This window comes from Oncorhynchus tshawytscha, linkage group LG01 (genome assembly GCF_018296145.1).
Source record: "Oncorhynchus tshawytscha isolate Ot180627B linkage group LG01, Otsh_v2.0, whole genome shotgun sequence".
NCBI lineage: Eukaryota > Metazoa > Chordata > Actinopteri > Salmoniformes > Salmonidae > Oncorhynchus > Oncorhynchus tshawytscha.
In genome coordinates this window covers 86125053-86141985 of record NC_056429.1, presented here as the reverse complement: position 1 = coordinate 86141985, position 16933 = coordinate 86125053, and the positions used below count along the sequence as shown (strand labels likewise).

The 16933-nt window shown below is 45.8% G+C and overlaps 1 protein-coding gene across 5 annotated transcripts in view; it reads left to right on the top strand.

The window, feature by feature from the left end:
* Nucleotides 1–16933, top strand: part of LOC112258914 (inactive rhomboid protein 1-like) — a 70545-nt gene that overhangs the window by 44063 nt on the left and 9549 nt on the right. The window contains exons 3-5 of one of the 5 annotated variants that reach the window (XM_042327061.1): nt 277–416; nt 15555–15663; nt 16268–16474. In XM_042327061.1, the coding sequence (XP_042182995.1) occupies nt 277–416; nt 15555–15663; nt 16268–16474 (456 nt within the window). Of the gene's footprint in view, nt 1–276; nt 417–12815; nt 12937–15554; nt 15775–16267; nt 16475–16933 lie in introns of those variants that run through there. The other 4 variants (XM_042327059.1, XM_042327067.1, XM_042327064.1 and 1 more) reach the window with 4 other exon arrangements.

The following is a 16933-nucleotide window of genomic DNA, read 5'->3' as shown; positions in this document are numbered from 1 at the left end:
GAGGTAGTGTAATCTGGCCTACATAGAGGTGGTGTAATCTGGCCTACATACAGGTACTGTAATCTGGTCTACATACAGGTAGAGGCACTGTAAACTGGTTTACATAGAGGTAGTGTAATCTGGCCTACATAGAGGTGGTGTAATCTGGCCTACATACAGGTACTGTAATCTGGCCTACATACAGTTTCAATAGATGCATTACAATGTACACCAGCTACAGTAAATCCACTGAGCTATTGAGGAGAAATACGTTTTGTTGTCTGGTGTGTGTTGCAGCCGGTGAAGAGGCAGGGCTTCCTGCAGAGTGTGAGCATGCCCTGTGAGATCACACAATCAGGCATCGCAACCTTTGACCCCAGCAATTATCTCCGACCCCCTCTGCAGCGCCAGCCCTCCATCACAGAGACCATCAAGAGGTGAGACCACACACACACATGCTTGCTTCACACACCACACCATCCACTATCCTTGCTTAACTGCTCACTACTATGATTTCTGCATGCCCTGAATATCTTTTCTAAACCCTAACTTTTACTGACTGACTCTTCTTCCAGCTGATCTGAACTTTATACTATTTTTATTGATATTTTTCCTCTCTTTTACCTCCCACTCTCTCTCCTTTCTCTGTATGTTTTCCTTCTCTCTCCTTCTCTGCCTACCTACCTCCCCGTCTTCCCCCTGTCTGGTGTGTGTAGTGGGAAGAGGGTGCATTTCAGGCGGGTCAACACGGTCCCTCATAAGGGCCAGAAGGGCCCCCGACTGGTGTCTGTACTCCGCAGGAGCTCCTGTGTCCCCAAACTGGTCACCCGGCGCCGCTCGTCCATCCCCAAACAAATCATCAAGTAAGAGAGAGAGAGAGAGAGACAGAGGAGGGAGTGGGAGGAAGAGAGAAACACAGAGGGAGTTGGAGAAAGAGAGTAGGATGAAGGAAAGAAAGGTTGAGATCATGTGTTAATACAACCGCTTTAGAATCCCCTGAAGGTGTCACATGACCTGTGACTGAGAAATCCCCTGAAGGAGTCACATGACCTGTGACTGAGGATGAATCCCCTGAATGTGCCACGTGACATGTGATTGAAAATGAATCCCCTGAAGGTGTCACATGACCTGTGACTAAGAAATCCCCTGAAGGTGTCACATGACCTGTGACTGAAGATGAATCCCCTGAAGGTGTCACATGACCTGTGACTGAGGATGAATCCCCTGAAGGTGTCACATGACCTGTGACTGAGAAATCCCCTGAAGGTGTCACGTGACCTGTGACTGAGGATGAATCCCCTGAAGGTGTCACGTGACCTGTGACTGAGGATGAATTCTCTACCTCACACGTGTCAAACTCATTACACGGAGGGCCGAGTGTCTGCAGGGTTTCGCTCCTCCCTTGTACGTGATTGATGAATTAAGGTCACTAATTAGTAAGGAACTCCCCTCCCCTCACCTGGTTGTTTTAATTGAAAGGAAAAACCAGCAGACAACAGGACTTCCATGGAATGAGTTTGACACCCCTGCCCTACAGCAAACAACACATCACAGATGTTTTCATCATCTTGACGATGTTCCATGACGCATAGAGGATGTATACACACCTTTGTCCCACCCATTACCCCTCATACACACTCACAAAATTACACACACTCAATTACGAAATGACTCGTTTACCTGGCCTACCATGAGAGTTTGAGCACATCAAAGCCACTGTGAATCCATCTGAGCTCTGTAAAGCTGGTTTGTGTGTTCAGTTAACGATGGACAAACACCAAAAACAGCTATCACTTTAAAGGGCTGGCCAGGCTTTCACACCATTTTGTGTATGCGTGTGTGGTCCAATTGGATTCCAGTCGGAGAGTTGTATGGCAGCCTGGTACAATTGCACTGTAATGACAAGCCAATTGTACCACTGTAAGTCACTGGTAAGTTATTGGTCACATACACATATTTGGCAGATGTTATTGTGGGTGTAGGGAAACGCTTGTGTTCCTAGCTCAAACAGTGCGGTAATATCTAACAATTCACAACGATACACACAAATCTAAACGTAAAAGAATGGAATTAAGAAATATATAAATATTAGACTAAAATACAGTAGAATAGAATACAGTATATACATTAGAAATGAGTAAAGCAGTATGTAAACATTATTAAAGTGACTTGTATTCCATTATTAAAGTGGCCAGTGATTCCATGTCTATGTACAGTGCATTCGTAAAGTATTCAGACCCCTTGACTTTTTCCACATTTTGTTATGTTACAGCCTTTTTCTAAAATGGATTGAATACTTGTTTTCCCATTCATTAATCTGCACACAATAACCCATAATGACAAAGCAAAAACAGGTTTAGAAATTTTGACAATTAAAAAAAAAGAAAAAAACGTAATCATAAGTATTCAGACCCTTTCCTCAGTACTTTGTTGAAACACCTTTGGCAGCGATTACAGCCTCAAGTCTTCTTTGGTATGATGCTACAAGCTTGGCACACCTGTATTTAGGGAGTTTCTCCCATTCTTCTCTGCAGATCCTATCAAGCTCTGTCAGGTTGGATGGGGAGGGTCGCTGCACAGCCATTTTCAGGACTCTGCAGAGATGTTCGATGGGTTTCAAGTCCGGGCTCTGGCTGGAACATTCAAGGACATTCAGAGACTTGTCCTGAAGCCACTCCTTTGTTGTCTTGGCTGTGTGCTTAGGGTCATTGTCCTGTTGGAAGGTGAACCTTCTTCCCAGTCTGAGGTCCTGCGTGCTCAGGAGCAGGTTTTCATCAAGGATCTCTCTGTACTTTGCTCAGTTCATCTTTCCCTCGATCCTGAATAGTCTCCCAGTCTCTGCCGCTGAAAAACATCCCTACAGCATAATGCTGCCACCACCATTCTTTGCCGTAGGGATGGTTCCAGGTTTCCTCCAGACGTGACGCTTGGCATTCAGGCCAAAGTGTTCAATCTTGGTTTCATCAGACCAGAGAATCTTGTTTCTCATTGTTACATACGCCTCTCGGTGGAGGGAACACAACACCCCGCTACATCTCAACTCCCCGTGAAATGAAAAAAAAGTATGTGACTGTAGGTGCAGGGAAGGTAGAAACCGTCTGCCTTGCAGAAGGACCACTCGGTGTAGTCTTCTACCTCAACACTCTCAAAAATGGAACTAGACAAATCCACCACATCTCTGTCGTGGAAATTTCCTCTATTTACCAAATCATGAGAGCAAACCACACACAAGTCAGAGTTAGTTATCAAAGTCCATCTTTAATTATATGAGCTCTATCACAACCCTGTGACTCTCAGATCTATTCAGTGTCTATCAATGAATTCTCTGAGAGTCCCTTACACATTGCAGCTGAGATCCTTTAATAGCAAAAAACACACATAGTCAGACAGCATAGACATAATAAATCATTCAGCTTTGTCTCCTAAACTATGTTCTTTTCTCAAACTCAGAACCATAAACCAATCCTCCATATCAACAGGCATATATCAAATCCATCCTATCTTGACAAGATCACAGAGACACACTGACTGGCACACAGACATTGTGGAGCCAAGAGGATACACGCTTGACCTCTCCCCTCTCTCCGGCCCAAGCAACTTAGTCTTGACATAGAACAGATACTGCAACCCCAACACAGTATTATACAAAAACAACATTCTGATGAGAAGTAACTTACAAACATATGATGAATATAAAACATCTTACCTATGTTACCGACCAATTCTGATTATTCCCCAACATCTCCCAGCATGCGAGATTGTGCCCTCATTAACACAAGCAGGAAAAACATGGGGAAATGCTTGAACCAATTTTTCATCTGCAGTTTTGATTTCTGGGTTGTGTACTACTTCTAACACAGGAGTCACATTACCACCAGCGATATTGTTCCTTAGTAGCAATGTGACTCCTTTTACTGGCAGTGTAGACACTCCACCAACACGGAAACGTCCTGATACCAAGTCTGACACTAAGTGGACCCAGTGTAATGGTACAGGTATGGTTTTTGTCTCTATCCCCTGTAATATGACATGTGAGCCACAATACGTTTCAGGAGACCAGGGTAAAGCATCAGTAACGATTACTGACTGCGCCGCCCCAGTGTCTCATAAGATTTGTATGGGCTTTTGATCAGCTTGTTCTCCAGTTAAGGAAACAACGGATAGAGATCAATGGAGCATAGATAGGATCCAGTTTCCCAAATGCTGAATCAATAAGTCGATCCAACGGATGAGCCACAGACTGGACTAAACTCACGCTTTTTAATTTAGGGGATGGTTATAGGGACTGTTTCGGTTTATTTTTCAAAACCGGGCAGTCTGCAATCACGTGACCCTTTTGGTGACAGTAAAAACATTCACGGATTTCGTGCGAAGGCTTGGGGTCGTCGGAGGAAAAAAACAACCCGAACGCAACACTGACGACGTAATCTTTCGGCCTTCAAAATGAGGCGCACCAAACACAGTCTTGTGTATCAAAGCGTACTCATTTGCCAACACTGCTGCCTGGGCCAATGTCGCCACTTTCAGTTCATTTAAATGAACTACAATTCTATCAGGCAGGTTGCTTTTAAAATCCTTCAACAGCATCAACTCCCGAATATCAGCAAAGGTGTTAGCTTGCTGAACACCAGCGATTAAATAGAGACTATTTGTCCCTAGCAAACTCAACAAAAGTACGGTGAGAGGGTTTTTTGTGGTTCCTGAAGCGCTGCCTATAAGCTTCAGGCACCAACTCATGAGCCCGCAACGTGGTTGTTTTAACAATATCGTCCTGTAAACTGTCTTCCAGGGAGAGAGCGGCTACAGCTTCCTGGGCTTTCCCAGACAATTTACATTGCAACAGGAGCGGCTAAACCTTGAGTGGCCAATGCAGCACAGCAGCCACACGCTCAAACGCAGAGAAATAGGAATCAACTTCCGACTCCTAAAATGGAGGGACTAAAGCAATATTTTTACTCACTTCGAAGTGGGCTTGATGATGGGCAGGTTGTGGAGTCGCACTGGAGCCAGCGTCAAGCTCCAGTTGTCGGATCCTCACCTCCTTGTCGGCTTCTATTTCCATTTTCCTAATTTCTAAATAAAACTCCAGCTGTCTAACTCACTCTTTATCTTTTAGCTCCACTTCCAAACGGACCAGCCTCACCTTTAGCCTAGCGGTCCCGTCTGATCCACCTGAAGCAGAAGATAAAGGGTTGAATCAGGGCAATGTAAAGGGGCGACCCCTCCCTCCACGCCGTCCTCCGACTTGGCATCGGAAGGTCTACACGTCTCCTCTCCTGAAGCCTCCCTCTGCTCATCTTTCAAGATCATTTTTGTCCCATTAAACCGTCCTTGACTAGCACTTTACACAACCCCACCAACCGATCAACAGAGGGCACTTCAGGACGGCTGAGGCAGCCATTCTGTACACAGCAGCCTACTGAACACACGGTAACGAAGTAAGTCACCCAAACTCACAGCGCCTCAATCCCCAATCACAGAGAGCTCAGAGCAGCGGGGTCCTGCGGATTTAATGATCCCGGATGAGCCCCCGTTATGTTATGTACGCCTCTTGGAGGAGGGAATGCAGCACACGCTACATCTCAACTCCCCATGGAGTGAAAAAAACTATGTGATTGTAGGTGCAGGGAAGGACGTCAGAGGCAGAGAAAAATACCGTTTACGGGGAATTTATTCCTCCTGAACACGGTAAAGTGGGGAAAAGGGGCTGGATGGAACCAAAGCAAAGAAGTAAAAATGAAAGAGTCCCCTCTCCTACCTTACCTGCCTTACCACTACTTACCAAACCTTTAGCACCACCTGGCGCACTAACCAAAATATAGGGGGTGGTCTGCACAGGTCTTACCTAGTGTGCTTAGACAGATTAAATACTACGGGTTATGTATGCCCGCAGGCCTCTTGCCTAAACACTCCCAAGGTGCGTTCCCCTTCCCCCCAGGAACAAATGAAACAGAATAATTTACCAATAATTTAAGTGAAAAATTTCAATAACCAAAAACACTAACTCCTATTGTCATACACATACCTTAGAAGGAGCGGCTACAAAGTAATATCACAAAACCTTTACTGACCGCCACAACAATCAACACAAGACATAAAAAGAAGCTCTCTTCTGACAAAGGAACACTGGCTTTTATCAAGCTGGAGAAGGCGTTGGTAATTGCCGAGACAGCTGTATCCCCTGACGAGAGGGAGGGATCAAAACTCCAATCTGTGATTGGGCCGACCAATCAGCTGCTTAGAATCCAGGAAGCAATTTCCTGAAATACACACACACACAAACCCACAGCAACACAGAAACAGGAGAACATAACACTCATGGTCTGAGAGTCTTTAGGTGCCTTTTGGCAAACTCCAATCTGTCATGTGCCTTTTACTGAGGAGTGGCTTCCGTCTGACCACTCTACCATCTCCACAGAGGAAATCTAGAGCTCTGTTAGAGTGACCATCGGGTTCCTGGTCACCTCCCTGACCAAGGACCTTGTCCCCCGTTTGCGCAGTTTGGCCTAGGAAGAGGCCAAAGGAAGAGTCTTGGTGGTTCCAATCTTCTTCTATTTCAGAATGAGGGAGGCCACTGTGTTCTTGAGGACCTTCAATGCTGCAGAAATGTTTTGGTACCCTTCCCCAGATCTGTGCCTCAACAATGCTGTCTCGGGCCTCTACGGACAATTTCTTCGACCTCATGGCTTGGTTTTTGCTCTGACATGCACTGTCAACTGTGGGACCTTAAATAGACAGGTGTTTGCCTTTCCAAATCATGTCCAATCAATTGAATTTATGATAGTTGGACTCCAATCAAGTTGTAGAAACACCTCAAGGACGATCAATGGAAACAGTATGCACCTGAGCTCAATTCCGATTCTCATAGCAAAGGGTCTGAATGCTTATGTAAATAAGGCATTTCTTTTTTTTATTATTACTAAATGCGCAACATTTTCTAAAAACCTGTTCTCACTTTGTCATTATGGGGTGTTGTGTGTAGATTGACGAGGGAAAAAAATAAATGCCTTATTTATTATAACCACTGTAATGACAAGCCAAGTGGACACTGTAATGACAAGCCAAGGGGACACTGTAATGACAAGCCAAGTAGAAGCCAAGGGGACACTGTAATGACAAGCCAAGGGGACACTGTAATGACAAGCCAAGGGGACACTGTAATGACAAGCCAAGGGGACACTGTAAGGATAAGCCAAGGGGACACTGTAATGACAAGCCAGGAGGACACTGTAATGACAAGCCAAGGGGACACTGTAATGACAAGCCAAGGGGACACTGTAAGGACAAGCCAAGGGGACACTGTAAGGACAAGATAAGGGGACACTGTAATGACAAGCCAAGTACAAGCCAAGGGGACACTGTAATGACAAGCCAAGGGGACACTGTAATGACAAGCCATGGGGACACTGTAATGACAAGCCAAGGGGACACTGTAAGGACAAGCCAAGGGGACACTGTAAGGACAAGCCAAGGGGACACTGTAAGGACAAGATAAGGGGACACTGTAATGACAAGCCAAGGGGACACTGTAAGGACAAGCCAAGGGGACACTGTAATGACAAGCCAAGGGGACACTGTAAGGACAAGCCAAGGGGACACTGTAATGACAAGCCAAGGGGACACTGTAATGACAAGCCAGGAGGACACTGTAATGACAAGCCAAGGGGACACTGTAATGACAAGCCAAGGGGACACTGTAATGACAAGCCAAGGGGACATTGTAATGACAAGCCAAGGGGACACTGTAATGACAAGCCAAGGGGACACTGTAATGACAAGCCAAGGGGACACTGTAATGACAAGCCAAGGGGACACTGTAATGGCAAGCCAAGGCCTTTAAGAGGCTGATAGGAATGTCAGCTAACCTTCTATTGACACACAGCCATTGTCACACCTAGGTTGCTATATTCATAGACATGATGATACTGTATGTGACTCACTGAGTTTGAACCCCTGGGTTATCCGTGTGCCACAATACTGTGTAAGCCTGCTGAGCTAAAGCCTAGGCATTAGCTTGAGAACACAGCCCAGACACAACACATAGAATACCTCACTTAACCTTTTCAGGCACAATGTTCAGGACTTTGCTACCTTGTGTGCGTTCTCTTTCTCTCAATTCAATTACATTTCAACTTAAGGGCTTTATTGGCATGGGGAACATGTTTACATATGTCTACTAGCTAGATTTGTCCTGTTTGTTGTGGCTCCCTCCTCTGCCTGACATGTACAACATCCCTCGTTTCTTTATGTCCTTCTAATCTCTCTTCCTGAGAAGTGCTGGTATGTTAGTGGGAGTATTGGCCTGTTTACATTTACACACACTCCCCAAACAGAGGGAGAGAGGGAGAGAGGGGGAGGGAGGAGGAGAGAGAGGGAGAGGGAGAGGGAGGGAGAGAGAGGGAGAGAAATACATTACATTACTTTATAAGGACTGAATGCTAAATTAAGGCTTCCAAGCTTGATACAACAATTAGCACTGACATGTCAAGTGAGAGGTGTCAAAGCCCTGTGAAGAATGATAAGACATAAAAACAGCACAAAATGATGCTCCTTACGGAAAATCAAGAGACACTTCTTGCTGACTATTATAAGATTTGGGAACATCAGTAACCTCACCTTCCACACAAACCATCCCCTGGCATGGCACAGTGCTATATTAGCACACTAACCCTCTGTTAAGGGGGGGGGGGTGTTTACGAGGGGTGAAAACTCAGGATACTAGACAACGAGGACTCTGAATCAGCTAATATAAATCTCTAGAAGTCTGGAACAGTATTGGTACAGGGCAACCCCAAACAGTTTCCACTGGACTTTCACATAATCAAAGAATTAGCTGAGCAGGAGAAGCTCTCCCTTGAGAAATATATCCCCACCCCGAGCGGGTCAGACCAGACGTTATATAACCCCACAGGCGAGCAACCCCAAGCGGAAAGTCAACCTCCCAACACAGAGTACTACTCCCTCATTGAAATGAAGGATACATTTACCCAGCTGGAGGTAAGGCAGGTGGAGCTGGAACAGCAGGTGATTACACTCCAGTCAGCACAGACCCAGACAACAGTCCAGCACAACAACACCCCCTTAACCAGACCCAGAGAGCTGGAGGTGGAGAGAGATAGATCTGCACTCCGGACTGTGGTGAGACAACTTCAACAGGATAAAAATCAGGAGCAGGAGAATAACAGAGCACTAGAGGAGAGGATCAGACGGCTGAAGGAGAGGGTGAGGGGGATGGCGTGTGACAGAGAACAACACACTAGAGAGGTGGCTACCCTCACAGAGAAGCCAGCAGAACAGCCCACCTCAGCACCCGACAAAAGTCTCGACACCACAGCAGAACAGTCCACACCAGACCCTGACCATAGCGTCGACATCACAGCAGAACAGACAAATGAAGAACCCCAAGCCCAGCGGCTCTCACCCCCTCTGAGCACCCTGATAGCCCTCCTGACAACCCCCCCCACACCCACTGAGGACATACACAAGAGACAGATTGTTCTCCTTATGGACTCCAATGGGAAATATATACAAGAAAAAAAACTTTTCCCAAACAGTGTGTCTAAACTCTGGTGTCCAAACACCCTAGACCTTCTGTCTGAGGACCAACTAGGTTCACCTAGCCACCTAATAATACACAAATGACCTGAAAGCACAGCAGGAAAGGGTGGCCACAGCACTCAAGGGAGTGATTGAAAAAGCTTCTTCTACTTTCCCCAATGCACAAGTGGTTATCTCCACCCTGCTACCACGAAAAGTCTTCCACCCTGCCACCATACAGCGGGTAAACGCAAGTATTTCCTGTGACTGTGCCTCAAAACCCAATATTTTCCTGGCCCACCAGTCCACCCTGGACTTGAACAGCCTTTATGACCAGGTCCACCTATACAAGGCAGCAGTGTCCACCTTTGCCCGGACTCTAAAGGACATCACTCTCAAACGCAGCCCCAACACTTTACACAGGAGCAACAGATCAATAGACCCCCCCCAAAGACCTACACAGAGGACCGACGCCGAGAAGACCTACATCCAGACCACTACACCACCAGCCACATCCCCACCCCAACCAGTCAACACCCCCCAAGTCAACTATGCCGCATCCCATTTAGGCCCTGTAAGATCAGACCTACTGTATTCCCCTCCTGCACACCCCATGCACCCCACCCCCGCAAAGAGGGCCTCAACATGGAAGTCACACATACACCCAGTCCGTGAGCAGGAAAACAGGCCCAAGCCCCACTCTTACACTACCCCAAGCCAATAGCATGTACCAAATGCTCAGCAGGCTCTGCTCACACTTACTGGTCTGATGCCAAACCACACGACCAACAATATTGGACACTTTATGGAACACAAAGCCTTCACTATATCATCCTGGAATATCCCAGGCCTGAGGTCATCTGCCTTTGGCCTAAAGAGCGGGAACCTGGACTTCATCAAAGAAATCGGAAATACAGACATTGTCATCCTACAAGAAACATAGTATAGAGACGGACCCACTGGTTGCCCTCTAGGTTACAGAGAGCTGGTAGTCCCATCCACCAAACTACCAGGTGTGAAACGGGAAGGGACTCAGGAGGTATGCTAATTTGGTATAGAGCAGACCAAACTCACTCCATTAAATTAATTAAAACAGGAACATTTTACATTTGGCAAGAAATTCAAAAGGAAATTATCTTAACAGAGAAAAATGTCCTCCTGTGTGCTACTTATATCCCCCCACTAGAATCCCCATACTTTAATGAAGACAACTTCTCCATCCTGGAGGAGGAAATCAATCATTTCCAGGCCCAGGGACATGTACTAGTCTGTAACGACCTAAATGCCAGAACTGGACAAGAACCTGACACCCTCAGCACACAGGGGGACAAACACCTGCCTGCAGATGACAGCATTCCCTCCCCCATATGCCCCCCTAGGCACAACTATGACAACACAACCAACAAAAACAGGTCACAACTCCTGCAGCTCTGTCGCACGCTGGGTATGTACATAGTCAATGGTAAGCTTCGAGGGGACTCCTATGGTAGGTATACCTATAGCTCATCTCTTAGCAGTAGTACTATAGACTACTTTATCACTGACCTCAACCCAGAGTCTCTCAGAGCGTTCACAGTCAGCCCACTGACACCCCTATCAGACCACAGCAATATCACAGTCTACTTGAACAGAGCAATACTCAATCATGAGGCATCAAAGCTAAAGGAACTGAGTAATATCAAGAAATGCTATAGATGGAAGGAATATAGTGTGGAGACCTACCAAAAAACAATTAGGTAACAACAAATTCAATCCCTTCTAGGCAACCAACTTCCTGGACAAAACGTTCCTCTGTAATAGTGAAGGTGTAAATTTGGCAGTAGAACATGTTAACAGTATATTTGACCAATAACTACCGTGGGATATGTGTCAACAGCAACCTTGGGAAAATCCTCTGCATTATCATTAACAGCAAATTCCATCTAGACACCATTGCCCTAGAGCACACAAAAAACTATGCACGCCTTGGCCTAAGCATCAGCGCCACAGGTAACTTCCACAAAGCTGTGAACAATCTGAGAGACAAGGCAAGAAGGGCATTCTATACCATCAAAAGGAAAATAAAATTTGACATACCAATTAGACATACCCATTGCCCTTTATGGTTGTGAGGTCTGGGATCTGCTCACCAACCAAGAATTCACAAAATGGGACAAACACCAAATTGAGACTTTGCATGCAGAATTCTGCAAAAATGTCCTCTGTGTACAATGTAAAACACCAAATAATGCATACAGAGTAAAATTAGGCTGATAACCGCAATTGATCAAAATCCAGAAAAGAGGTGTTCAATTCTACAACCTAAAAGGAAGTGAATCTCAAACCTTCCATAACAAAGCCATCACCTACAGAGAGATGAACCTGGAGAAGAGTCCCCTAAGCAAGCTGGTCCTGGGGCTCTATTCACAAACACAAACAGACCCCACAGAGCCACAGGACAGAAACACAATTAGAGCCAAACAAATCATGAGAAAACAAAAAGATAATTACTTGACACACTGGAAAGAATGAACAAAAAACCTGAGCAAACTACAATGCTATTTGGCCCTAAACAGAGAGGACACAGTGGCAGAATACCTGAACACTGTGACTGACCCAAACTTAAGGGAAGCTTTGACTATGTACAGACTCAGTGAGCATTGCCTTGCTTTTGAGAGAAGCCGCTGTAGGCAGACATGGCTCTCAAGAGAAGACAGGCTATGTGCTCACTGTCCACAAAATGAGGTGGAAACTGAGCTGCACTTCCTAAACTCCTGCCAAATGTATGACCATATTAGAGACACATATTTCCCTCAGATTACACACACCCACAAAGAATTCGAAAACAAACCCGATTTTGATAAACTCCCATATCTACTGGGTGAAATACCACAGTGTGCCATCACAGCAGCAATATTTGTGACCTGTTGCCGCAAGAAAAAGGCGACCAGTGAATAACAAACACCATTGTAAATACAACCCATATTTATGCTTATTTATTTCCCCTTTTGTACTTTAACCATTTGCAGATTGTTACAACACTGCATATACATACGTATACATAATATGACATTTGTAATGTCTTTATTATTTTGGAACTTCTGTGAGTGTAATGTTTACTGCTCATTTTTATTGTTTATTTCACTTTTGTATATTATCTACTTCACTTGCTTTTGCAATGTTATGTTTCCCATGCCAATAAAGCCCCTTGAACTGAATTGAATTGAGAGAGCGAGAGAGAGGTCAAGGAAGGAAAAGAGGGAGAGGCTTGTAAAAGTATTTTAGGGAGGTGGGAACAGAGATTCATAGACAGTAGATCTGTTGATCTGTTCCCACTGAGGATCAGACAGCTGGAGAGAGAAAATCCAGGAGGGGAGATGGAGATACAGGTGGGAAGATGGAGATGAAGATGGAGATACAGGTGGGAAGATGGAGATACAGGTGGGGAGATGGAGATACAGGTGGGAAGATGGAGATACAGGTGGGAAGATGGAGATACAGGTGGGAAGATGGAGATACAGGTGGGGAGATGGAGATACAGGTGGGAAGATGGAGATACAGGTGGGAAGATGGAGATACAGGTGGGGGTACTTTAGTCTGTTGGAATGGAATGGGGGAGGGTGCTGGACAGGTAAGACAGTGTGGAACTGGGTAGAGGAATAGGGGGGAAACAGAAGAGATGGAAGGAGTCGGGAAGGGAAAGAAGTGAGAGAGAGAGAGGGTGGGTGGGAGAGAGGTTGAGGGAAAGGACATTAGAGGAGAGAGATCACTGAAAGTATTTTACAAAGGAGCCATTTATCTTTTTATTTGTCTTAGCTGAGGGATGCTTGTTTTTATGATGTTAGGTTCTGTAAAGTGACCAACATGGGAAATAGCACTGATAGCGCTGATCAGTGTGGTGTAAATAAGGACGTTAAACCGTCACTAAATGTCTCTGCCAAAGCTACGCATTTGCCTCTGGTAGTGGAATAATAGCAGTAGTTTCTGTCTCTACTGGCTATATCTGTTGATTTGGATGGTCTCTACTGGCTATATCTGTTGATTTGGATGGTCTCTACTGGCTATAGCTGTTGATTTGGATGGTCTCTACTGGCTATATCTGTTGATTTGGATGGTCTCTACTGGCTATATCTGTTGATGTGGATGGTCTCTACTGGCTATATCTGTTGATTTGGATGGTCTCTACTGGCTATATCTGTTGATTTGGATGGTCTCTACTGGCTATAGCTGTTGATTTGGATGGTCTCTACTGGCTATAGCTGTTGATTTGGATGGTCTCTACTGGCTATAGCTGTTGATTTGGATGGTCTCTACTGGCTATAGCTGTTGATTTGGATGGCCTCTACTGGCTATATCTGCTGATTTGGATGGTCTATACTGGCTATAGCTGTTGATGTGGATCGTCTCTACTGGCTATAGCTGTTGATTTGGATGGTCTCTACTGGCTATATCTGTTGATTTGGATGGTCTCTACTGGCTATAGCTGTTGATTTGGATGGTCTCTACTGGCTATAGCTGTTGATTTGGATGGTCTCTACTGGCTATAGCTGTTGATGTGGATGGTCTCTACTGGCTATAGCTGTTGATTTGGATGGTCTCTACTGGCTATATCTGTTGATTTGGATGGTCTCTACTGGCTATAGCTGTTGATTTGGATGGTCTCTACTGGCTATATCTGTTGATTTGGATGGTCTCTACTGGCTATATCTGTTGATTTGGATGGCCTCTACTGACTATAGCTGTTGATTTGGATGGTCTCTACTGGCTATATCTGTTGATTTGGATGGCCTCTACTGGCTATATCTGTTGATTTGGATGGTCTCTACTGGCTATAGCTGTTGATTTGGATGGTCTCTACTGAATACTGACTTGTACCACTGGTGATCTAGCTGCTCAAACACACACAGGCAAACGTAAAGACACACACACACACACACACACACACACACTAGGTTTGTAGCCTAATGAGTCAAGGTGTTTATTTTCCTAGAAACAACCTTCTACAGAGGGTATGAGTCTTCCCAGAACCTTATCTCACACAGTCTGTTTCAGTAAAAATTGATGTGGCACTCTGTTTTCTTCTTCTGTGGTGTTTATAATAATCCTGCTACCCTGAGAGCCTCTCTTTGTGAATCACCAACACTCAATCTACCCCCCCCAACCCTCCTAAACCCTCCCAACCCAAACTTGTGACCCCTCTTAAAACATTCCTGCCTCACGGGAGGACAAGAATCAGTGTGGCACTTCCCTCCCTCTCTCAGCTGGCGGTGCGCAGCCTTAAAAGGCTTCCCCAGCTGGCTGGTTTCTTTCTCTCTAATGATGGAGACTGTTTTATTACTGAGTGTCTGCTACTCCCCATCCCATATCCTGCTTCTTCAGAGAACACTTTCCCCATCCACTCTGGGACGCTCCTACAAACCCAGAAGTCCACCAGGGGGCTGGCTGTCTGCCCAGGACTAACAGAGAACATCAGCTCGTTCATTATGCACTAAAAGAAGAACGAGGGCTTGCACTGTTTGTCACTGGGTTTTATGAGTGTGTGAACGTGCTCGTGTGTATCCATTAGGGTTTTAATGTGTGAGTCTGAGCATGGTTTTGTGTGAGTGGCATGTCGAGGCACATATTTGTCAACTGCAGTTGACTTCCTGTCTGTGTGTTTAGAACTGATGTAATCCTGCTGTACTCTTGTCATTGTTTGACTGAGTGGTGATGCACAACACTAATGCTCTGGCCCGGTCAGTCCCTCCAAATGTCTCCGGCTTTACACTGGGTTAGGGTTTGAAACTGTGGGGCTGGGGAGTGGGGGAACACACACTCACATGGTAATCCAAATGGCCTCGTTCCGTACACAAATAAACGAGAAACCCACTGCCGTGCCTGGGTTGCTATTGTAATCTGTTTCTGCCTTTTCTGTACACTCTCTGCAAAGACGAGCCCACACTCAACCCAAATACTGTCTCTTTTAACTCAATTTAAACTGTTACAACCAACTATCACTAACCAAGAACATCCCTGAACGGAGATTCGCCTTGCTCTAACTTCTGTCTCTGTCCCCTCAGGGGTACGGCAGCCTGGTTCGGGGTCAGTAAGGAAAACGACAGCACCCAGCGATGGCGGAGGAAGAGCCTGCAGCACTGCAACCTGCGCTACGGCCGTCTCAAGGCCCAGGTGATGAGGGAGATGGAGCTGTCCAGCCAGGACAACCTGTCTCTGACCAGCACTGAGACCCCACCACCCCTCTACCTCCCCCCACACCACCACCCCTATGGCATGCAGAGGGTAGGGCAGCGCCACCCACAGACAGACTGGCTTTCTTCCTCTATCTCTTACTGTTTAGGATGTTAGGAGCTTGCCATACATCTCTGCATGTGTCGTGTGGTGTTGTGATGTGTAGTGTTTCTTTACCAATATCAATCCTATCCCTCCCTTTGAAATAATGACATTATTCAATACAATTCAATAGAGATATCAGAATGTATATTTTTGTATATATATTTTTCCTATGTAATGTGTATTAAAACATGGAGTAATGCAACTATTATAGGTCCATCACTATGGTAACCTGCGTATTGATATGCCTGTGAACTTGACCTGTCATGTAGCCACTTAGCATGTGAGTTCTCCACTAAATAACATCAAATAATATACTTGCCTCTGTGCTGTTTACTACAGTATCGGACATTACAGTGTCTGCCTCTGTCTTTGTGTGTGTGCATGTGCGTGTGTATGTGTGTGTGTGTGCGTGTGTGTGTGCGTGTGTGTGTGTCTGTAGATTGTGGACCCCCTGGCGCGTGGCCGTGCATTTCGCCTGGTGGAGGAGGTAGATGGTTACAGCGTACCACAGACTCCCTTCACCCCTGGTGCCACCTCTCTCTGCTCCTTCTCCAGCTCGCGCTCCGCACTCAACAGGTTACCACGGAGACGCAAACGAGAGTCTGTCGCTGTCATGAGCTTCAAGGCCACCGCCGCGCTGGTCAAGGTGCGTGTCGCACAGACAGTGTGTCAGAGGCAAGAATCAGAGTGTTTGTGTGTGTGTGTGTGTGTGTGTGTGTGTGTGTGTGTGTGTGTTCAGGGAACAGATACGTTCATGTGTTCCCTGCATGATTCTACCTATTGATGAATCATCCCTGATACTCCAGCAGATACAGTATAAGACTTCCAGACACTGCTTTGATCTAACTAAATCACCACTGGGTGATGCTGTCTGTCAGATATGACCCTGGTCACTGAACACTACTTTAACACCACTGGGTGATGCTGTCTGTCAGATATGACCCTGGTCACTGAACGCTGCTTTAACACCACTGAACGCTGCTTTAACACCACTGAACGCTGCTTTAACTCCACTGAACGCTGCTTTAACTCCACTGGGTGATGCTGTCTGTCAGATATGACCTTGGTCACTGAACACTACTTTAACTCCACTGGGTGATGCTGT